At 47.3% G+C, this 23927-nt stretch overlaps 1 protein-coding gene across 3 annotated transcripts in view; it reads left to right on the top strand.

Annotated features, from left to right (window-relative positions):
* Positions 1-16609: 16609 nt before the first annotated feature.
* The window catches only part of TSC22D3 (TSC22 domain family member 3), a 62215-nt gene continuing 54897 nt past the window's right edge, over positions 16610-23927 (top strand). Inside the window, exons 1-2 of one of the 3 annotated variants that reach the window (XM_045995013.1) lie at positions 16610-16625; positions 17637-18062. In XM_045995013.1, coding sequence (XP_045850969.1) covers positions 17743-18062 — 320 coding nt within the window. In that variant the 5' untranslated portion in view covers positions 16610-16625; positions 17637-17742. Of the gene's footprint in view, positions 16626-16868; positions 17012-17214; positions 17387-17636; positions 18063-23927 lie in introns of those variants that run through there. The other 2 variants (XM_045995014.1, XM_045995016.1) reach the window with 2 other exon arrangements.

The raw sequence follows: 23927 nt of genomic DNA, 5'->3' as shown, positions 1-23927 counted from the left end.
GGGAGCACCAGGCACAGGGGATTTCAAGCCAGCCTTGGAGAATCCCTTGCAGAACACTCAAAGCAATGGAGAGGTCCTCTTTCTGTCATTGTGGCATATGAATCAAGCATGAGTTTCGAAGTCAAAAGACCTCAGTTCAAGTCTCAGCTTCACCACTTACTAGAAATGTGACCCTGGGCAAAGTGCTTAACCATACTGGTTTCAATTTCCACATCTGTAAACTGGGGATCAAAACATCTGCCTTGCAGCAAATGCTGTGACAGTGTCATGTGCAAAAAAAAGAAAGCACCTAGCACAATGCTTAACATGGTGTAGGTGTTCAATCAACGGCAGGTATTAGACACATTATTCCACTCTGTGATTCAGTGACTCAGAATAAGACATATAAATACCTGTCAACTCTTCCAGTGACTCAAGGTACTTTGAACGGATCTGGGCAGCCATGGATTATGTTAAATCCAAACTGACAAGGTGATGGCTAATACTTAATAAATGCCAGTTATGACTTTTAGATTCGACACATAGCAAAGGGACAGAGAGAGGGAGATTTGAAAAGAGCACAGGCTTGGGAGCCCCATTTTATCAATGGGTCATCCCATACTGCATTTTTTCACCCATTTCTTCATTGGATAAACATTCGTGGAGTACTGTGCCAGATCCTGTGGAAATAACAAAAGATAAGATACGTTTCTGCCCTCAAGAAGCTCACAGTTTGGGGAGCTAGACAGCTTAAAAGAGAAATAACAACAAATGTTATTATTTAGCTTACAGGAACACATACTAGGCTCAGAGGTAGCACAAAGAAGGGGGTGGACTACAGAGGGAAAGAATGGGGGGATAACTTTCTAGAAGACATGATCCCTAAGTCCTTTTTTTAATGACCACATTGTACTTATATTTCAAGTAACCAATTCAGATGTCTGGTACAAAGTACAAAATGTACCAAAGGATGTGAAATGCAAGTGGCAAGCTGGCCTCCCACCTCTGCCCCAGCCCCCCAATTCTCTGCAAAGGCGAATTACTGTTACTAGTTTCTGGTATAACTCTCCTGACCTGCTCCAAGCTCAATTTTGGAAGTTGAATAAGAGTTTGGCTGGAGGACAAGGGGTCATTCTAGGTAGAGAGAACAGTGTGTCCAAAGGCATGGAGGCAGTGTGGGCTGCTTGGTTTGCTATTCCTTGGGCACAAGGATAAGGAAAGCATTATAGGTCATAAGGAGGAGATAAGACTGGGAGGGTAGGCAGGGCCAGGTTATGAAAGTCCTTGTAAGGGATGAAGAGCAGCTTGGACTCTACCAGGAAACAGTGAGGAGTCATATAAGGCTTGAAGCAGAGAGCAGTGATGCGATGTGATTTGGATTTCAGAAAACTAATTCTAGCCCCAGTGTAGAGAACAGATTAAAGGGGAGTAGGCTAAGAGGCAGAAGACTAGTTGAGAAGCTATTTAAATAGTTTAAAGAAAGTAGATGGAGAGTCTGGATTAGCATGCTGTTGTAACATAAAGAAAAGAAATACCAGGGATTCCTGGGTGGTTCAGTCAGTGAAGCGTCTGCCTTTGGGCTCAGGTCACAATCCCAGGGTCCTGGGATCGAGCCCCATGTTGGGGGTCCCTGCTCAGTGGGGAGCCTGCTTCTCCTTTTCCACCCTGCTCATGCTGTTTCTTGTGCAAGCTCTCTCTCTCTCTCTCTCTCAAATAAATAAATAAATAAATAATCCTTAAAAAGGAAAGACAAGACAAGACATACCAGAGACTTAGAAGATAGACTTAATGGCTGCCTGAGTAGCACAGTTGGTTAAGCAACTGCCTTCGGCTTGGGTCATGATCTTGGAGTTCGGGGATCAAGTCCCACATTGGGCTCCCTGCTCAGCAGGGAGTCTGTTTCTCCCTCTGGCCACTTCCTTCTCATGCATAAAATAAATAAATTTTAAAAATCTTTTTAAAAAATAAGATAGACTTAACAAGTCATGGCAACTGCTTGAATGAAGAGTCTTGGATGACTCTTGAGATTCAGGCCTGGACAACTGTGTGGACAGAGGTCTGCATCACCAAAATGGTGGTAGTGGGGTAGAGAGAGGATGGGGGGCAGATTTGAGTAAGGAAGATGAATTTGTGACACACGGAGCTTGGTTTTGAGGTGCCCACGGGACATACCACGTCCCACATGTTTAGTCACAATCGAGTAGTCAGGATTGGAGCTCACAAGAGAGGGCTGAGGCTATAACCGTGGTGCAGGGAGTCATCAGCATGGTAGGTAGATAAAACCATGGGGATGGATACGATGATCTAGGGGAAAGGTACAGAATGAGAAAAATGCTGACAAAGACCAGCACTGAAAGGGTGGCAGAGGAAGAGTCCTCAAAGGGGCACAGGAAGGAGTAACCAAGAGGAATGAGGAGAATCATGAGAGGAAGAGCACGACCAAAGCCAAGGAGTGGTACTTTCAAGAGAGGCATGAGGGCAGTCATTTATGTTATCTGCAGCAGAGAGAGTTCCAGGAAAATCAAGACTGCAGATTGTTCGTTGGGTTCAGCAATCAGGATGTCATTGGTTTCCTTAACAAGAGCAGTTAACAGTGGTGTTCTGGGGTCAGAAAAGCCGGACTGGGTGGTGGAAAGGGCAGGGCTGAGTTTTGAATGGGACGTGAGGAAATGGAGGCAGCAAGTGTAGACTGCTCACTTTTGAAAAGCTTCCTTGATGATGGAAGGCAAGAAATAGGGTGAGCACCAGCTGGGAACAGAGTCGAAGAAGAGTTTTTGTTTGTTTGTTTAATGGGAGAAAGTGGAGCAGATCTAAATGCTCACTGGAAGCAGCCAATAAAAAAGAGAAAGAGTGGCTGAGGATACAAATGAGAAGGGGGATAACAATGGAGAAAAGTTCCCAAGAGGCAGGAGAGAATGGACTCTCAGGCATAAATAGATGCATTAGCCTTGAACTGGAAAAGCTATGTCTATTCCTATAAGAAGAAAAAAAGAAAGAAAGAAAGAGGGAGGGAAGGAGGGAGGAAGGAAAGAAGGAAGAAAGAAAGAAAGAGAAAGAAAAGAAAAAGGAGATTAGGACCTGTAGGGCCGCAGCTCTGTGGCAGGGTGGGGTAAGGGCAGGAAAATGAAAGTGAGCATCTGATGGCCTTGATTTGCATAACGGAATACACAATGAGGTTATCTGTTGAAAACAAAGTAGATCATGGGAATGGATTGGTGAAGTGGGCTGGAGATGAAGAGGACTGAAAGGATTAAGCTTGTGGATGGGTCATCAAAATCACTCAGGATGGTAGCCAGAGTTGGGGAGACCATAACTGAGGTGCTGAGGTCCTCACTAAGTGAAAGACCTGGAGGGCAGTAGATAACAGGAAGTATGGGAAGAGGTAACTATAGCATCTCCTGGCCCCACGGGGTCAGACAGAACAGAGACCCTCAACCACCGAACCTTTGGAGAGGTTGCTCAGTAGATCTTAGGTACTGTATCTGACCCAAAGTAGGTGCTCAATACACCTGAAGAGAGGACTTTCTTTTTTTTTTTTTAAGTCACCAGAATCATAAAATCATATTAGAAGATCATAGGAAGGAAGGGTCCTAATGTGCTCAGCACGGGTCAAACCACACAGGAAACAGTATGTCCATTTCCAGGTGCCTGATTTTAAGATGAGGGTCAAGAAACCACTGCAGACTGAGGGCACCTGGGTGACTCAGTTGGTAAAGTGACTGACTTTTGGTTTCAGCTCAGGTCATTATCTCAGGGTCATGAGGTCAAGGCCTATGTCAGGCTCCATGCTCAGCAAGGAGTCTGCTTGAGATTCTCTTTCCCTCACCCCCTCCCCCTCAACCCCCGCCCTCATGCCACACTCTCCCTCAAAAATAAACAAATAAATCTTTAAAAAATATTGAGGAACCTGGGTGGCTCAGTCAGTTAAGTGTCTGCCTGCAGCTCAGGTCATGATCCCAGGGTCCTGATATGGAGCCCTGCATCAGGCTCCCTGCTCAACAAGGAACCTGGTTCTCCCTCTCCCTCTGTTGCTCCCCCTGCTTGTGTTCTCTCACTCTCACTCTCTCTCTCAGCTAAATAAAAAATAAATAAAATCTTAAGAAAGAAAGAAAGAAAACAAAACAAAACACTGCAGACTGATTGAGAACTGGGCGTGTCTAGTCTCACAAAGAGACAGTTAAAGAAGATACGAGAGCCCTCATGAAACATTCAAGGGATTCTTTCAGCTCCCTATGGTAAAAGTAAGATTAATGGACAAGGAGTCACAAGGGAAGATGGGAAGTCCTTTTCAGTACAGTTTTTCATTTATCCAATCATGAGATGTGAACTTATCCAGTGTATTTGAGGGGAGGCTGGACGAACACCTACTTGTAACAGGAGTTAGAAAGGCCACAGTTAGAGAAAGAGAAGATGGAAAAGCAATCCAGTCATTGTGCACCACAGACCATCAAGTCGATTTGTAGACACTGTGAGAGACTATTTCCTACTTTAGAAAGTAGAGCTTGGCTAGAATAGAAGGCCCTCCCTGACTTTTGCTATTGGGGAAGAATGAGTCAGAGACTCTAAAAATAGAAGAAAAACTTGAAGAATGGCTCAAAATGATCACGATCAAAATCCTTGGAGGAGTACAGTTGGGGAGAGGAGAGAGGAGAGGAGAGGAGGTGGCAAGGTAAAGCAAACAGCCTTCCAGGAAACACATTTTACTGGCCTTCTGGAATTGGCAGGAGGACCCCATGAACAGCCTTTCCAATAGCTGCCTTAAACCAATGCTTGGTATCATTTCAACTATGCCAAAGAAATAAGCCAGGCTGTTTCCTGCTGCAGATGAAGCCAGCAGCTCTGAGAAAGGAAATTCGAAAGAGCTGGGACGTCAGTGTTACATGCTTTACCTTTGTACAACTGTTCCTGGTGATAGAGAGCTGGGAGCAGCTGCTGAGGCCTGGAACCCCCATGGCCTGAGATCTAGCTTGTGCCAGGAGACACTTGTGTCAGGAGCCTGATTCAGGCTGCTTAGAGCTCAGAGTGGCAGAAGATGCTCATATGCCTTTAACACTTGTTTCTCAAAGAGCAGTGGAGAGGCCCCTGCGTGGTGTGGTCAGTTTAGCAACCGATTCTTGGTTTTGCCTCAGGTCCTGATCTCAGGGTGGAGAGATTGAGCCCTGCATTGGGTTCTGGGCTCAGCACAGAGTCTAAGTTTCTCTCTCCCTCTCCCTCTGCCCCTCCCTTCTGTGCTCTCTCTCTCTCTCAAATAAAATACATCAATCTTTTAAAAATATAAATATAAACAAACAAACAAACAGACAGTTGAGCATATGCTGAAACAGGCAGATCGAAAGCAGAGACAATGGCCTGGGTCCGACTGCAGGAGAAAAGGAATCATAAATCAAAGTTCAGTGTTGAAGCTGACCCTGCTAAAATTAAGAACGGGGTATTAGTTGACGTTTGATTGTTTCATTTATCGATTGCACCCTGTGGCCTTGCTCCTCAGTGCTGCCCGGGGCCCACAGGAGCAGCTTCACCTGGGAGCCTATTAGGAAAGCAGGAGGCTCAGGGCCTCCTCCCCAGGCCTGCTGAAGAGACATCAGCTTCGGGGGCTTGGGATGATTTGTATGCATAGTTAACAATTTGAGAAGCATTTGTCTGTACTGGGTTCTTAGCTGAACTTGTGCCTAGCAAAACTCTTTCCCTTCCTCCTTCCCTTCACCTCTCTAGATTTTTCCATTCTTTGTGAGCTCACCGATAACTCTAATCCCAGCTGATAGCCCTCCCTGTTGGTGATGTACCTCCTGATAAGGGAAAGAAAAGGCTGGCTGAGTACAGACTGTAAAAGCCTGGGTCTGGGGAGTGGGAAACCGCTGACCTGCTCTCCAACTGTACCCAGGAAACTTTGTCAAGCTCACTGACCTTCCTGAAACTCTGTCTCCTGGTCTATAGAATAAAGGACATTGCAGCGTTTACTTGCGAGTGCTCTTGTGAGGCCAAAATGAAGAGCAGGTAGGTGAATCGATGTAGTGGAGGAGTCCAGGATATGGTAGTCATAATTACTGAAAGCTGTCAGTTTTGAAGCAAAATTAGAAAGAAAAAAGAACTAGGGTGTGACCACCTGCAGCCTCACAAAGTCATCAGAGGCTGTCGGAGGAGCCTTCCCGAAAGCCTCATTCTACCTCACCCAACTCGACTTCCTTGACTCCTGCTCCAGCCAGCAGCCGAGGCTAAAGCATGTCTTATTCCCTTGGATTGTCTTCCTATTTTGGCTGAATGACCAAGATTTTCAACCTTTTTCTTGCAAATGGCCCACACTTCTATTACATTAAGGTGTATGTGTGTTTAGAGTGGTGGGCTGGCCTGGAAATATAACTACCATTTATAACAATATTTTCTTCTCTTTCTTTTTAAAAATTGTATCTCTTTATGTTGGGGGGGGGGCAGTACAGAGAGAGAGGGAGAAGGAGAAGAAGACTCCCCACCGGGCAGAGAGCTCTACGTGGGCCTCGATCCCAGGACCCTGAGATCAGGACCTGAGCTGAAGGCAGCAGCCCACTGCTGACTGAGCCACTCAGGTGCCCCTCTTGTATTTTCTTCTGTGGGAGAATTCCTGTCACCTTGCAAACAATTGACTTCAGAATGAACTTTGAGATCTCAGCCTCTGTACAAGTTAGAGGCTACCTTTAGGTCAACATATGGAGTGGGGACAAAAGACTGGATAAACCAGGTCCAGAATTCCAGAGGTGACTGGAAGGTAAATGAGAATGCCAAGGAGTGGAAAGTAGGGCCAAGAGATCCATCTGAGTGCACAGTATCAGGATTCAGAAAGCTAATACAGGAAGGGAGATACATGTCAGGAAGGATATTAAAAACCAGCACCAACAACACAAACCATTTTTCTACTATATTAGGTCAGGGGCCCCTAATCAGTAGCTTGGGATCTACAAACATCAAAGCCTTACAAGTTATCTCCGCAAGATAGTTACCCTCCATCTGCCCTGCTCTCTGCAATGTACCCAGCTTCTCAGCTCAGAGAGGAAGATAGCAGTCTCACACCTCTCCAGCCCTCCTCACCCCCACACCTTGACAGGCATCCCCCAGGTTCATTCATCATTCCTCTATCCTTAACCTCCCTCTTGCCAGAGGAGATCGAAAGCTTTAGAAAAGTATAACACAGCTTTTCCTTACAAAAAGGCAGAGGAGTCCTGGATTGGGTAAAACGAGATGACTGCTAAAAACAGGCTCCCCAGGCTGGAGGGGTGGAAAGCTAGTTACAAAGGACCCGGAAAAGGCAAAGGACTTGGGGTGCCTGGGTGGCTTAGTCGGTTAAGTGTCTGACTTGTGATTTTGGCTCAGGTCATGATCTCAGGGCCATGAGATCTAGACCCCACTTGGGCTCCCAGCTCAGCAGGAAGCCTGCTTCCTCCTTCTCACTCTCCCTTTGCTACCCGCCCCCCCACTGGCACATGCGCTCGCTCTCTCTCTCCCTCTCTCAAATGAATCAATAAATAAATCGTTTTTTAAAAGAAAAAGCAAAGGACTTTTGTGTCTTCTAACTGAAGTCTTCAGGAAGAAGACTGATTATATCTGGGGCACTTGGGGTTAACAGGGCATCAAGCTAGCAACCTCTGATACCCACCAGTTACAAATGCCCCTTAGAATATTCATGAAGCTCTGCAAAAACTGGACAAGTTGCCCTGCTAGGGAAACCAGAGAAAAAGCCAGCCCCAGCTTCTGGAGAAAAAGGAGTTGCTCTTGGCTTTTGCGGGGAGATGGGGCTGGACTGTGGAGCAGATTTGTGGCCTACGTACACTCTATTCCCTGATCCAGAACAATGAGCATGCCCAAAAAAGATGAGGACGCCTTTGGATTCATGTTTACCAGCTGGCTTCAGCAATCCAGGGGCTGTACTGATCAGAAAACCAGAGACTATCTCTTTACCACACAGAAAATACTTTCTGAGGCAACCAGGAGGCAACTACTTTTTCTACTATCAGCTCCACTGTGCTCTATATGCTTCTGGAGACTACTTGAGCACAGCACATGGCTGGGCCAGTGTTTTTTTCTTTCTTTTAATATTTTATTTATTTATTTGAGACAGAGAGAGCGAGCACAAGTGGGGGATGGGCAAAGGGAGAGGGAGAAGCAGACTCCCTGATGAGCAGGGAGCCTGACACAGGGCTCAATCCCTGGACTCGGAGATCGTGATCTGAGCCCAAGGCAGATGCTTAACCGACTGAGCCATGCAGGTGCCCCGAGCTTGTGGTTGTTATGAGCAAAAGCTTCCAGTGAAACACTCTAAACAAAAGCATGCTTGGAGACATCATATCTGAAGCAATTTAACAGGACAAACTGCACAGTCAGATAACACAGAAGATAGGAGACAGAAGATTCCATCTCAGGCCAGTAGAACCCCGAAATAATAAAACCAGGACCAACGACACTATCAACCCCCACCATGTATGGGGCACTTACTAGATGCCTGGCACCATCTTTAGTACTCTACGTGCATTATCTCATTTCTTCTTCATAGTGGAGGAATTTATTATTTATTATTTATTTTTAAATTATTTATTTATTTATTTTTATTATGTTTGTTTGTTTATTCATTTATTTATTATTTATTCCTCAAATTTGTTTGAAAGGGTCAGGTAATGATACCTACTATTTATTGAGCTTTTACTATGTGCTAGGCACTAAACGTTTTAAATCCACTATCACATTAGGTGAGTGCTTACGAGGCACTAGAAAATGGGCTTAGCCTTCCCAATTCATTTTTAAGGCTCAATTCAGGCATCACCTCTTCCAGGAAGCCTTCCTTGATCTTTCCAATCTGGCTTACATGTGCCCACACTGTGTTACTTCCATCACCACCCTGTGCTGCCATCTAGTACACATTTTTTTAAGATTTATTTATTTACTTATTTGACACAGAAAGAGAGAGAGAGAGAGAGAGAGACATCACAGGTAGGCAGAGAGAGAGGAGGAAGCAGACTCTCCACTGAGCAGAGAGCCTGGTGCGGGACTCTATCCCAGGACCCTGAGATTATGAGCTGAGCTGAAGGCAGAGGCTTAACCCACTGAGCCACCCAGGCACCCCCATCTATCATACATTTTATCTCATAACTTACTTACTCTCTCTCCCTTCCTCCCTCACTTCCTCTCCCCACCCCCTCTCTCTGAGTTCCAGAAGAAAACACTGCAGATATTAGGATGCAATAATATATGACCTCCATGAAATGGTTCTATAAAGAGGGAGGCTAAGATAAAAGTTGTTCTCGGCTGACAGAATAGTGGCTGAATTTTGATGCTTCTCCATACCATCCTGTTTTCTAAATACTCATATATTACTTTAATAACACAATTATTTAACTTATATAACTACAACGTACTAATTTTTTGGCAAATGATAACATTAGAAAGTCCCTCTCCTTTACTCCTTTCCCCCCCAACACCTAATCCCACCCCCTCCTTCAAGGTCACCACCATCAACAGTTTAGCTAGAATTCTTTCATAGGGGGGATATATTTTATTTTCAGCAAGAGAAAAATATGTCTATTCTGAATAGAGCAAATCCCAGTTGTAATAGAGGAATGGAAAACCAAGCTATAGTCAAATAAATCAGAATTTAAAGAATATTTAGAATAACTAGAGATTCTTGGGTACCAGGGCTTTATATTACTACTACTGCTACTACTACTACCACTACCACTACTTTTTGAAGTTCTTAAAATGGTAACCATTTGTTGAGCTCTATGGTGGATAAGTAAAGTGACCCTCAAGGGAGATTAAGAAACCTGATATACCCTGAAACAAATAATGTTATATGTTAATAAAAAATAAATTCAATTCAATTTAAAAAAAAAAGAAACCTGATATAATGGGATGCCTGGGTGGCTCAGTCGGTGAAGCATCTACCTTCAGCTCAGGTTATACTCCCAGGGTCCTGGGATCGAGCCCTGCATCAGGCTCATAAATAAATAAAATCTTTTAAAAAATTTTTATAAAAGAAAACTGATCCAAGTACCCATTCACACACCCTTCTATCCAAATCCTTCTCACTCATATACAGCCGTATTCTAACATCCCCCACACGCATGCACACGCCTGTATCCACAATAGGCAAAGCCCCAGATAGAAATACACAATCACAAAGACTCAAATGGCCTACATATGTCGGATCTTACTTTTGTTTTCTTGTTAACTCTATCCAATTCACATCAGTTCTCAGTTCATGTTCTCTTAACACTTGCATATAAATTTGCACCTCATCATTTTTGTGTAAAACAAAAAAAAAAACTAGAAGAAGGGATGGACATTGAGTTCATAGGATCCAGCTCCCTATCTGCAAACAGAGGTGTCTATTTGAAATATCTAACTAACTTCTACTTAACGATCCTTAAGGACACTTTAAAATTGCCCCCACTTGCTCATCTCCATATTTTATTTCCTCTTAAGCAATCAACAAATATTTATTGAACATCAACCATGCCCAAGCATTGTGCTAAGAAAGTTTGTGGTTAGGAACATAATAGCCCCTAAACCTGGCTGCCTGTAAAAATCACCCTGGGTTGGGGGCGGTGCACCTGGGAGGCTCAGTTAGCCATCAGACTCTTGATTTCGGCTCAGGTCATGATCTCAGGGTTATGAGATGGAGCCCCACCACGGGCTCTGTTCTGGGCACGGACCCTGCTTAAGATTCTTTCTCCCTCTGACACCCCACCCCTGCAAAAAAAAAACAAACAAACAAACAAACAAAATAAAACATCTGGGGACATTTAAAATTATAAATCCGTGGTCCCCACTCCAGACCTACTGAATCTGGATCCTTCTGGTTGGGGTCTGTAATGGGCTATACTGTGTCCTCATCCAATCCCATATGTTGAAGTCCTAAACCCCCAGTGCCTCAGAATGTGACCATATTTGGCGATGGGGGTCTTTGAAGAGCTAATTAAGCTAAAATGTGTTTATTAAGGTAAGCCCTAGTCCAGGATGACTGCTGTCCTTAAAAGACAAGGAAATTTGGGGACGCCTGGGTGGCTCAGCTGGTTAAGCGGCTGCTTTCGGCTCGGGTCATGATCCCTGCGTCCTGGGATTGAGTCCCACATCGGGCTCCGTGCTCGGCGGGGAGCCTGCTTCTCTCTCTGTCTCTGCTTGCCACTCTGTCTGCCTGTGCTCGTTCTCGCTCTCTCTCTGACAAATAAATAAATAAAATCTTAAAAAAAAAAAAGACAAGGAAATTTGGATACAGACACACACACAGAGGAAAGACCATGCAAAGACACAGGAAGAAGACAGCCATGTACAAGGCAAGGAGAGAGGCCTCACAACGCCTTGATCTCAGACTTCTAGCTTCCGGAACTGTGAGAAAATACATTTCTGTCATTTTCTTCCACTTGCCAGCTGTGTAACCTTGGAAAATTAATTTCATTTCTCTCAGAGCTATAAAACAAGGCTACCTCATAGGCTTGCTATGAGGGATGAATGGCAAATGGCTGTTAAGACCCAGCACAGTAGCTCACATGTAGTCAAGGCTCATTCGTGTTAGCTATTGTTTTAATATTACAAGATGGTTGGTCTAGAGTAAGGATTCTTAAAAATCCAGAGGATAAATAAACTTCAGTGGAAAACGTTACATCTCCATTTTCTGCAACCTCTAACTGAAATGCAGATTTCCTTCAGTTACAAATGCAGAGAACAGACCACAGTAGTATTAGCAGCACCTGTGACTTTGTCGCTGGTGGCAATCATAGTTTTAGGTCACGTTACTGTTATTATAGGTGTTCTTAAATACTTTTTACACTCATCATTACTTTGAAGTTACCATGGTTATCATAGCTGCGTCTAGATCTTGGCATTTACTACATGAATAACAAGCATTTATGTTATGTAACTATATCACAGCTTCCTATTTTTGATCTTTGGATAATGACATAACAATGTAAGATTTTATTTATTTATTTATTTGAGAGAGAGAGAGAGAGAGAGCACTAGCAGGGTAAGGGGTAAAGGGAGAAGCAGACTCCCCAATGAGCAGGGAGTCGGATGTGATGCGGGGCTCGATCCCAGAGTTCTGGGATCATGACCTGAGCCCATGGCAGATGCTTCAATGACTGAGCCACCCAGGCACCCTGGATAATGGCATAACGATGTAATTGATTTCCTTTGTAATCCTACACATTCTATTTTACGTATCTAAAGACACTGTTCTAAGAAGGGGTCCACAGGCTTCACTGCACTATCAAAGGGTTCCTTGGCACAAATACATTTAAGAACCCCTGATTCAGGTTTTAAAACCCATGCTGGCTCCAACAATCTACAAATCTGTAATGAACAATTGTGAACAGTTTCAGAGAGGATAATCTGCTTTCTCCAGCACAAAAAGGTGAACAAAATAATTTTGAGGGTAGGGAAATAGGATTGCCTGAAAATCACTGTTTGTGTGCCTTCACTTGAACCTAGCTAGACTGCAAATGCCTAGATATGCTGGATAATCTCTCTGTGCCTCAGTTTCCCTGTCTCTTACATGAGAATGATGGTAGTATCTAATTTGCTTTTTTTGGTCCAATCTTCTTAAAAACAACTATTATATTTTGTAAATGTTTGATAAATCCATCATTAAAAAGTCACCTAATTATTTTTTTTAATTTTTTATTAAAGATTTTATTTATTTATTTGACCACAGTGAGAGATCACAAGTAAGCAGAGCAGCACGCAGAAAGAGAGGGGGAAGCAGGCTCCCTGCCGAGCAGGGAGCCCAATGTGGGGCTCAATCCCAGGATGCTAAGATCGTGACCTGTGACCTGAGTGGAAGGCAGAGGCTTAACCCACTGAGCCACCCAGGCACCTCACAAAGGCACCTTATTATTAAAAGCACAAGCTTCCAAGTCAGAAAGCTGTGGTGGGTTCAAATTCAAATGCCTAGCTTATGATGTATGTGACCTGAAAGCTTTTTTAACTTCCCCAAGCCCATTTCATCACCGAAATTTAGTACCTGCTTTACAGGATTGTCTTGAGGTTTAAATGAGATATTATATGTAAAATGTCTAGCCTGGGATGCCTGGGTGATTCAGTGCATTGAGCTTCTGCCTTCGGCTCAAGTTATGATCTTGGGATCATGAGAAGGAGCCCCACGCAGGGCAGGCTCCTTGCTCAGCAGTGAGCCTGCTTCTCCCTCCGCCTGCCACTCCCCCTACTTGTGTGCGCGCTCTCTCTCTGATAAATAATCTTTAAAAAAAAAAAATAGAAAAAGCTTCAAAAAAAAAAAAAAATAAAGTGCCTGGCACATAGCAGGGGCTCAATAAATGATATGTATCCTTTTTAAAAAAGATTTTATTTATTTATCTGAGAGAGAGAGAGAGAATGCAAGCAGGGGAGGAGCAGAGGAGGAGAAGCAGCAGAGGGAGAGGAGGAGCAGAGGGGATAAGGAGAGGGAAAGAATCTCCAGTGGACTCTGCTGAGCATGGAACCCGCCCAACGAGGGCAGGAGGGGCTCCTTCTCATGACCCTGAGATCATGACCTGAGCTGAAATAAAAAATCAGACACTTAACCCTTCCTTAACTGACTGAGCTGCCCAGGTGCCCCCATCCTTTTTCTGAAGAGTTGCAAAATGCATGGACAAACTGGTGAAGTGAAAGGATCCTCCACACGTTTCCCACAAGCCCCTCAAAGACCTGATCCCTCCTCTTTTTCCAACCTTGCTTCTCACTATTCCATCTCTCATCTTGTTCTCCTAGGACACCAACTTGCTTTGTAATGACTCTGCACTGCCTCCCAGCATACCTGATGCCCTCACCTGCCCCCCAAACCCCCCTCACCCCGACCCCGCCCCCGCCCCCCACCCTTGCCTCTGTTCTCTGCTCTCTCCACCTGGATTGCCCCTCCCTCCTTCCAGAACTGACACCTTCTCCAGGATCCCATGGCACTTGTTTCCACCACACACCAGGCATCCATCATTATGGCCCATCTGTACTGTTTTGTCTGTTGATGTATCTGTTTTGCCAGCAAGGCCATGAGTTCTTTGAGGGCCTGGGCTATGTCTTATTTACCTCGGAATCTCCACTAACACTGTACCTGGCATGGGTCAAGTGCAGAGCGAGTGACCCTTAGACGACCCCATCTGAGAAAGAGATGCCCCTTGTCTTCCCTTTCTGCTCCACCCAGAAATCCACCACCAGCTCCCTGTAGAAGTGCACCCCCCCCACCTCTGGTTGCTGGGTTCATGCAAGAGCATTTTTCTGCTCTGAATATCTCCACCGAACACAGTGTCTGTGAGCAAAGGGAGGTGTCACACACAGGAGCCAAAGGGGGGGCTGCCCAGTCAGCCTTCCTCTGGAGGTATACTATGTGTCACTACAAGCTGGACTTGCATGCAAACACACAGTAGATTTCTGATCCTCTCTCTGAACTATCCAGATTTTTCTATATCTAAGTTATATTTGCTCTTGATCACCCTGGATATAGTATGCAAAGCTGCACTGAATTATTAACAACACTGCTCGAGAGCAAGGACTACAACAAGGGAAATGTCAAGGGGACAAAATCTTGAGTTTAATGGTGCCAAATGCCAAGAAGGAAATACTTCCACCAGGACCTCATCCCAAGGTTATGCACAAAGATAAGAGGAATCAGGCAAGCAGAGAAACAAAAGGCCCCAGCAGTTCTCAAAACACAACTTAAGCAAACATTTATGGAGCTAATATATTTTGTTATAATGTTTAACATAAAATAATTATAAACAAGAGGGAAAATCATAAACACTGTAATTAAAAAACAATTCAGTAGGCTATAAGTCTGCACAATGCCTGTGAAGTTTCATATTCTACTACCTCCTCTGGCTTTTACCCAAGAACATTAAAAAAAAAAAAAAGGGAAGAAGAAGAAAAGGGGGGGGATTAACGCATCTAAAGGATTGGCTTTGGTCTCATAATCAGTTTCATAAAGGACTGGCTTTTGGGAGACCAAACTGAATCCTCAGCAGGCTGTGAGAGCATAGGGACCATGCTGTCAGTTCTGCGGGTCTGGTCAGTGACCTCCAAGAGCCACTTTCATCCCTGATCCTGGGATCTTGTTGGGAGCTAGGGATACAGCTTGTTTCTGGTTTTCTGGCCCCTAAGGCAGAGAGAGCACTGCCCTCCCTCCACCCCTCCCTCCCACCATTTCTGCAAGTTGTGGGGCCCCCATACAAGACCCACAGGGCCCTGGGAACGGGGAGTTCTTTGGCTGCCCTTTGCTCCTAGTCACAGGGTTGCTCCTTGTGGCACCCAGAGGGAATTTCAAATGTAGGGAAAGCCCAATTTGTAGGGACTCGGGCAAATGAAGCTCCACCAGAAAGAGGGGGGCCCTGGCCCTGAATGGTGTCCGGGTGTTCAGGTCGGTCATGGGGGCCCCTTTTCACGTAAAATCTGCCTCCGTTTTCCTCCCGCTCTCGGAACAAATGCAGTGCGGATTCCACTAGGCGGCACCTCTGTGGTCTCCCAGGAGTTTTAACACTGTGACCGAGGCAGGGAATGTTCCAGGTCTGAAACACAAGATGGCAGTATACGCTACCCTATTGCGAGAGCCACGAGCTTTGGCGGCGGGGGGGGGGGGGGGGGACGAGTCGGCGGGGGGTGGGGAGCGCTGAGTGAAACTGAAATCCATTTGAGTTTTATGTGCAAACTGAACATCATGAATATCTGGAATTTTTTTTCAGGAGCCAATAATTATTGAATCCTCCACATTTCAGAGTAGTCCAATTCCCCAAGCCCTGAGCCGCCCTGAAAGCCTGTACTTGCCCACCCAGCCTTTCCCCACATCTCGAAAAGCCCAAGGGGTATGTGACCCAAGGAATCAGCCTGCCTCGCTCTCCATGAATTTGACCTTTCACCTTTCCTCAGCCCCAGAATCACCCTCTCCTCGGAGCCCCTCGGCTTGCAGTTTCACGCCACTCCGTGCCCATGAGCATTTCCTCACCACAGCTCTCGAAAGGGTGAGGACAGAGACCAACTAAGGTGGCAGACAGGGATCAGAAAAGGGGGGACAGCAAGTTTGGAAAAGTAGGGGAAGATAAGTGAAGTAAGGAGAAAGGGACAGACCCGAGGAGAAAGCGTGGGTTGCTGAGGCGAGGGACACGCGGGGGGAAATTGAATGGGGGAAATGAAGGGGACAGAAAGAAAAAGACGGAGAAGACGGAGAATGGGGAGGAGGATGGGGAATGGGGAGGAGGATGGGGAATGGGGAAAAAGACGGGGAATGGGGGAGAAGCCGGGGAATGGGGAAGAAGACGGTAATGGGGAAGACGGGGAATGGGGGGAGATGGGGAATGGGGGAGAAGAGGGGAGAACTGAGGAAATGCTGAGGAGAAAAAAAAAAGAAATAAGGAAAGGGGGGGCAAGAAAGAAAAGGAAGAGGAGCGGAAACGGGTAAAGAAAGAAATACGGGGAAGAAAGAAAATGAAAGAAAGGGAAAAGAGTGGAGAAGAAGTGCCAAGAGACAGAAGGGCAAACGGAGACGCGAGCCCAGGGAGGGAGAAGGGGCAAGGCAGCCTGAAGCCGCCCGGGGAGCTGGCATTCCCAGAAGCCCGGGCACAGATGGCCTCAGATGGGGTTCAGCGAAGAGAGGAGAGCGCTCGTGGGGAAAAGAGGGGAAGATCAGTGAGAAGAAGGGGCCAGAAACCAAGGCGAGTTTGAGCGTGCTTCCGTGAGTTTCGTTTAAGGCATTCCCTTGGGCACCGCGAGAGCGTGCCGGGCGCTCTCAGACTCCCCGAGGGGGCAGCCGTTCTCTCTCTGCAGACCCCCCCGAAATAGGCTGGTGGTGGGGCAGAGGTTTAAGGCAGCGACGAGACGGGCTCGCTCGGGCGGCGTCTCTCCTGCAGGGGGACCCGTCCTCGGCGGGACGCCGAACATCTGCCCTCCCGCGGAGCTCGAGACCCGGGTGGCACGGCGTCCGCGGCCGACCGAGAGTAGATTTCTGACGGTGGATGCGGCCAGAGAGCCAGAGCTGCGGCGGCGCCGGGTGCGCGGACGGGGGGAGAGCCGGGCCGGGTTCCCGGGAGCGCGGGCCAGGGTGCGAGCGGCCGTGTGGGTGCGAGGGCGCGAGGGTGCGGGCGGCGGAGGGGGGGAGGGGGGCGGGAGCTTGTGGGGCAGGACCCAGGCGGCCGCCGGGGAAGCGGCGAGGAGCGCTCACCGCCGGCCCCCCTGGGGTAATTTACATGCTGTCACAGCCCCGTGCTGACTCCTGGGCGTGCAGCTCGCTCACTCGCTCCCTGGCTCCCTCGCTCACTCGCTCTCCGCTCCTGCCACCGCTCAGCCGGCACAGCCCAGGGGAGCCCGAGAGCGGGAGAGCCAGCGAGCCGGGGAGGGAGGGAGCAAAGGAGGGAGGGAACGAGGGCGCGCCCCGGCTCTCCCTCTGCCCTGCTGCCGGCCCTTCCTGCTGCCACAGGTCCGCCGAGCCCCGCTCACACTTGGGAAACTTAGGACTGCGCTAGAGCCGCGTGTGGCACCTGGGGAGGGGGGCCGGGCAGCCCCAGCCTCTAGAGGAGGGGGAGGAGGAAGAGGAGGAAGTGAGCCCGAAGGATCCGCTCGTAGCTGTTTGTCCAGCTGTTTCTATTCGCACCCAGGGCAGCACAGCCAGGAGGGGGCCGAGCCGAAGGTGGCTGGCTTTAGGCGCTAATTTCCAACTCCTCTCGCAGCTTGTGTTTTCCAGACACCCTGGAGTCCCCTCAGGCTAGCCCGGCGGGCGCGCACCTGCCAGCCGACCCTGACCTCGAGGGCCAAGCGGCCCCCGAGCCTGAGAAGATGGCCCAGCCCAAGACCGACTGCCGCTCACCTGTCGGTCTCGACTGCTGCAACTGCTGTCTGGACCTGGCCCACCGAAGCGGGCTCCAGAGCGACAGCAGCGGAGAGAACAACAACCCGGGCAGCCCTACCGTGAGCAACTTTCGGCAGCTGCAGGAGAAGCTAATCTTCGAGAACCTCAACACCGACAAGCTCAACAGCATAATGCGGCAGGATTCGCTAGAGCCCGTGCTGCGGGACCCCTGTTACCTGATCAACGAGGGCATCTGCAACCGCAACATCGACCAGACCATGCTCTCCATCCTGCTCTTCTTCCACAGGTGGGTGCCTGGGCAGACGGGTGGGCACGCGGTCCAGGCTGGCGCCGGCCTTTACCGAACCCTCACCTCTGACGGAAGGGGCTACCGAGTTGTTCACGCGGTGGGGTGGAGGGAGCACTGGGGAGGCGGGGCTCCAGGTGGCCGAGACCTGACTCAGACCCTTATGCTCCCCGAGGCCGGCAGGGCAGAGGGGAGACCCGGCAGGTGGGAGCCTTATTTTGAAGGGAATTTGAGACTTGCCTAGGGAAATGCTGGAGTCCAGGAGGTGGGCAGAGCCCCAGATCGGTTTGGGGGTAGCCGGCGGCACCCCCTCCTGAAATGCTCACGTTTACGCCTGCCCTTTTGGAGATTTTGCCACGGGATGCTCCTGGGATCCGAGTTCCACCTTCCTCAGAAGCCCATTTCTAAATATGCAAACTCGGGTTGCAATTGCAAGAGCTTTTAAATTACGGAGTGGCCCTGACTGACAGCGAGGGCAAGCAAAATGTCAGGACAAATTAAGCTGCTGCTGGTGTGGGGGGAGGGTGAAGAATAAGAAAAATTAGACATGTGTGAGAATTTTTTGAGAGTCTGGATGGTATTTTTTGAGACTCCGTGGATCACAGCCTTCAATTTCCAGTGGTGGCTTAAAGCAGCCCCTGAGAGATCATCCTGGGATGGTTGGGTGGATGAACCCCTGTCTCTGCAGGCCTGTGTTGGAGTGCAGGTCAGACTTTCTAGAAATCCTGCTGAAAGGCAAAGGAAGGGAGGGAGAGGGGAAAAACACAATGGGAAGACCCAAGGTGGCTGCTGTCCTCCAGTCCAAGACATTCTGGTAAGAGCCAGTCTTGATAGCAGAGAGACAACTGAGGCAGGTTTGAGGCAGGGGAGGTAGGAAACCCAGCCCTGGGTTTGGTGTCTTAGAACCATCAGGACATGACACTGGGTGGGCACTTGTACGTGTGTGCTTGTGTGTGTGTAAGCACGCATGTATAGGGGTGGATCTTATTCTCTCTCAACAACAAAGGTTATGTAAGAGGAGAAACCGGCTGTGGGAGCCCAGGGTTGTGGTACAAGTTATGGCTCTAGATCCATGTGTGAACCTGAGCAAGTTCCCTGATCTTTCTGGCCTCTTAAGACTCCTAGTTCTGAGGGGCGCCTGGGTGGCTCAGTGGGTTAAGCCTCTGCCTTCGGCTCAGGTCATGATCTCAGGGTCCTGGGATCGAGTCCCACATCGGGCTCTCTGCTCAGCAGGGAGCCTGCTTCCCTTCCTCTCTCTGCCTGTCTCTCTGCCTACTTGTGATCTCACAAATGAATAGATAAAATCTTAAAAAAAAAAAAAAAAAAGACTCCTAGTTCTGAGATTCCAGGTTGGGGGGGGCAGGTGTTGTGTTGAGCCAAGGTAATAGGAAATTTTCAGCACCCACAGACTATTGAATCATTGGGTGGCTTTGTGAAGCCCACATGGGAAATTTTCAAAGCGATCCCATTGGCAGGAACTGCCCTCACTTGGTAATAAGACCAGGTTGCCTCCGCAGCCCCACAAGCAGGGCTGCCGACTTCTTTGGCACTATCATAACAAGTAGTATTTCTCAGGCATTCTCCAGGCCATCAAAGCCCTTTCTCATTTGTTGTTTCACACAAGGCAGCAATTGTCTCAAAGAAACCAGGCCCCATACGGAACAGGTTTCTAGGGAATCTTCATTTCTGGTGAAAGATTACTACACGCGTATTCACACCACAGACACCCGCAGCCCCTGCCCAGCTAAAGCCCTAACAGGCTCCTAATAATCCTGCTCCACACCACAGGAGAGTGGTGGCGGGGGAGGAGTGAAAGAAACACCAGGAAAGAAGGTCTGCAGCATTTGTACTCTTTGTGGGGGGAAAGAAACTGCCCTAAATGGACTTGCTAAGGTGTAAGAGGGGACACTTCCTTGGCTCTGGTTCCTAGGTTCAGGACTGAGGAGGGTAGGACCTAGGTGAGTGAGGTATGAGGCTAAGAGCCTAAGATCAGTGTTGGTTTGTGCCACACCTAGAGATGCTTTCTGGTTGTCTGGGTTTCTTGAATGGAAAAACCTCCTTCGACACCTACTCCCATGGACACCTGCCTGTTGACGCTTGTTTCTTGGCAAAGCCTGGAAATATTATGGGTTGGGGGTGGGGGCGCTGAGGGCATTGGTCAAGGGAGCAGGGTGAATGGTTGAAAAGGTGTACCTGAGTCCTGCGCTTCTGGGAATCAGAGCAATTCAGGTCCCAAATGGTTGAGCAGCAAACCAGAAGCTGTCAGGCTTCGTGAGGCAGGGGAATGACAGAGTCCTATGGTAACAGCCGTAGAGTTCTAGAAGGATGAAGCATTGTCTCAGTTTCCTTGACCTTTCTGGGAGCTTAGAGATTAGACATTCTGAATGTGGTTTAGGTTTTGCCCAGAATGACATCCTCCTTAGCAAAGTAGGAGACCATTATTGCTGGTCATGGGACTTCTCTGGTCTCTGAGCTGGACAGCCTTCTCCAAAGTGAAAATTTCCTCTTTCTTACTTCATTTATTCCCTGGGCATCTGTCTTCAAAACTCAGCCATCCCTTTTACTTCGGTTCCATTTAATGATTTGATATTTCAAGTTCCCACCTGAGTATACTTTTCCTTTAATTTGTCGACTTTGAAGGCTGCCTCTTCTAGAAAAGCGACTCACCCGCCTCTCCTCCTACAGCCCACTCACCTGCTGCCAGGGCTCCTGTATTCCAGGGAGGAAGGGCAGGGCGGGGCACATTCTTCATTTCTATCTGGTTTGTCTACTTTGACCTGCCCCTGGCTCCTGGCTTAGTTCTTGGAATCCTTGGAACACAAGAGTGTAAGCAATCTGAGGACAGGACTGTGTTTTACACTCACTTGGTTCTCCCTCAGCTACCTGTTAGACAGCCGGTACTCAGTAACTGTTTTTTTTGTTTTTTTTTTTAACCAGATGACTGCTTAATTATTGGTGTGGTCCTCTGTAAAGATTTTACAACTTTAAACTAGTCTTGGAAAATCCTTATTAATATTTAAGTGTGATCTCTGTTTGAACCATATGCATTTACTCCTAGCCTTGTAGAAGTCCCGATGGACATGGAGCTTGTTCATATATAAGGGTGCCTCTAAAATACTGGGTGAGAGGAAGATGTGTTTTGCTTTTTAAAAGATTGTATTTATTTGAGATTGAGAGAGCAAGAGCACAAACAGGGAGGAGGGGCAGAGAGAGAAGCAGACTCCCCATTGAGCAGGGAGCCCACACAGGGCTGGATCCCAGGACCCTGAGATCATGGCCTGAGCTGATAGCAGATGTGTAACTGACTGAGCCACCCAGGCGCCCCAGGGAAAGATGTGTTTTAAATACCATCCTTTAGGGCTCAGGTCATGATCTCAGGGTCCTGGGATGGAGCCCCATGTTCTCAGGGTTCCCTGCTCAGTGGGGAGCCTGCTTCTCCCTCTCCTGATCCTCCTCCCCCACTCGTGTGCAAGCACATAAGCCCATGCTCTCTCTCTCTCTCAAATACATAAATAAAATCTTTAAAATAAATAAATAAATGCCATCCCTTTGATCTTGTGTTAGGTAACTAACAACAACAACAGATTAATAGTTAACATTTACTGAGTGTTTAAAATATGTACTAAGCCTCCTGTCTGCATAATCTCACTGACACCAACCCAAAGGAAGGGGTACTGTTGTCACCCTTCTTTATTTTATAATGAAGGAAACTGAGGCTTAGGAAAATTTAGAAACTTGCCTGATACCTCCCAAGAAAGAGCAAAGCCAAAACTCCACCTAAGATCAATCAGACACTAAAGAATTATCTGTGAAGAAAGAGTTGTTAAGCTGAGGTAAATATTAGCCCAGAAACTAATCAAATGGTTAAAACGTCCTTACTAGGTAGGGTGACCAGCCCTCCAGTCTGGGGAAACAAGACTTCCAATGTTCAAACCAGGACAGTCCCAGGGAAACTGGGATGATTGGTCACCCTTCTATTCAGGGACTCTGCCTTATCATTTGAATATGCCTCTAAAACTGGAAAACTTAGGAGGCAGATAGAATATACTGGGAAAACAGCTAACATTGCCAATTTAAATGTAGCACCTGGGGGCACCTGGGTGGCTCAGTGGGTTAAAGCCTCTGCTTTCGGCTCAGGTCATGATCCCAGGGTCCTGGGATCGAGCCCCGCATCTGTCTCTCTGCTAAGCGGGGAGCCTGCTTCTCTTCCTCTCTCTTTGGCTGCCTCTCTGCCTACCTGTGATCTCTCTCTGTCAAATAAATAAATAAAATCTTAAAAAAATTAAAATAACAAAATAAAATAAAATAAATGTAGCACCTGGCTGGCTCAGCTGGTAGAACATGCGACTCTTGATCTCAGGGTCGTGAGTTTAAGCCCCACTTTGGGCCTGGAGCCTACTTTAAAAAATTATAAAAAAATAAAATAAAATATGGGGCACCCAAGCAGCTCAGTTGGTTAAGCATCCAACGGATCTCAGGGTCCTGAGATGGAGCTCCATGTTGGGGTCCGAGCTGGGCATACAGAGCCTGCTTGAGATTCTCTCTCCCTCTCCCTCCACCCCTCCCTGTGCCCGTGCTCTCCCCCACCATAAATAAATAAATCTTTTAAAAAACTAAAATAAAATAAAAGTAGCCTATGAAAAAAATTGCAAAGTTGACATTTGAGGGACCTTAATTCTCTGATCAGTAAGGTGTAGCGAGCTGGAACAAGAGCCTTTGCCATAGTCTATTATTGTCACTGATGTTGTAATCTCAAATTTATTTCTTAGATTTTATCCAAAGCGTCTCAGTCAGCTCTATTCTGCCTGTGTCCCCCAAGCGCACCTGCCCAGTGTGGCCTGAGACACTTGGAATCGGAATTTGCTTCCAGCTCTAAAAGCCCTCATTGTCCACCTTTAAGTTTCTAGCTGGCAACAACGGGTTCGCATACTTAGATGCTCAGAAAATAACAGTAGCAGGGTCGTCGCCTGGTTGACTCAGATGGTTAAGTGTCTGCCTTTGGCTCAGGTCATGATCTCCAGGTCCTGGCATTGAGCCCCACATTGGGTTCCCAGCTCAGCGGAGAGTCTGCTTCTCGCTCTGCCTCTTCCCTGCTTGTGCACTCTGTCTCTCTCTCTTAAATTAATAAATAAAATCTTGAAAAAAAAAAAGAAAGAAAATAGGGCACCTGGGGTGGCTTAGTCGTTAAGCATCTGCCTTCAGCTCAGGTCATGATCCCAGGGTCCTGGGATCCAGCCGTGCATCGAGCTCCCTGCTCAGTGTGAACCCTGCTTCTCCCTCTCCCACTCCCCCTGCTTGTGTTCCCTCTCTCGCTGTGTCTCTCTCTGTCAAGTAAATAAATAAAATCTTAAAAAAAAATAACATAAATGTCAAATTGCTTTGCCTGTGCTAATTCCTTTAACTTTCCCTATTGAGTTGGTACATAGCAGCAAGGGGAAAGATAGAGATTCAGAGATCAAGTTTCCAAGAAAAATTCACATACAAATCATTTGGGCTTCTGTAAGTGAATCTTCGAACTAATGGTTTTATATGTGTATGTTCCTGGATTTGACCTCTGAGGGGGTAGCCACTTACATGGCGTGATTTGAAGCGCAAAACGACTCTCTTACCTGCCTGCTGTGGTGTCTAAATTCACTCTAAGATCCACTTTGACATCTGTGTACCATCTAAAACCCCTCTTCCATGGCACCAGTGGTATGCAGAACACACCGTAAGAAACCCCGAATTACAACGCTTTGTCAACTAATTTGCCAGTTGATTTTGAGGATGAAGGGTTTTGTTTTTGTTTTTGTTTTTGTTTTTTCTGTAGTGAGGTTTTGGGTTTCTGTGCAGTCAAGCCTGTCATTCTTTGCCTTTGTTTGATTT

Source organism: Meles meles, chromosome X, assembly GCF_922984935.1.
Source record: "Meles meles chromosome X, mMelMel3.1 paternal haplotype, whole genome shotgun sequence".
NCBI lineage: Eukaryota > Metazoa > Chordata > Mammalia > Carnivora > Mustelidae > Meles > Meles meles.
Note: the sequence above shows the minus strand (reverse complement) of the source record. Positions and strands in the feature narration are given on the sequence as shown.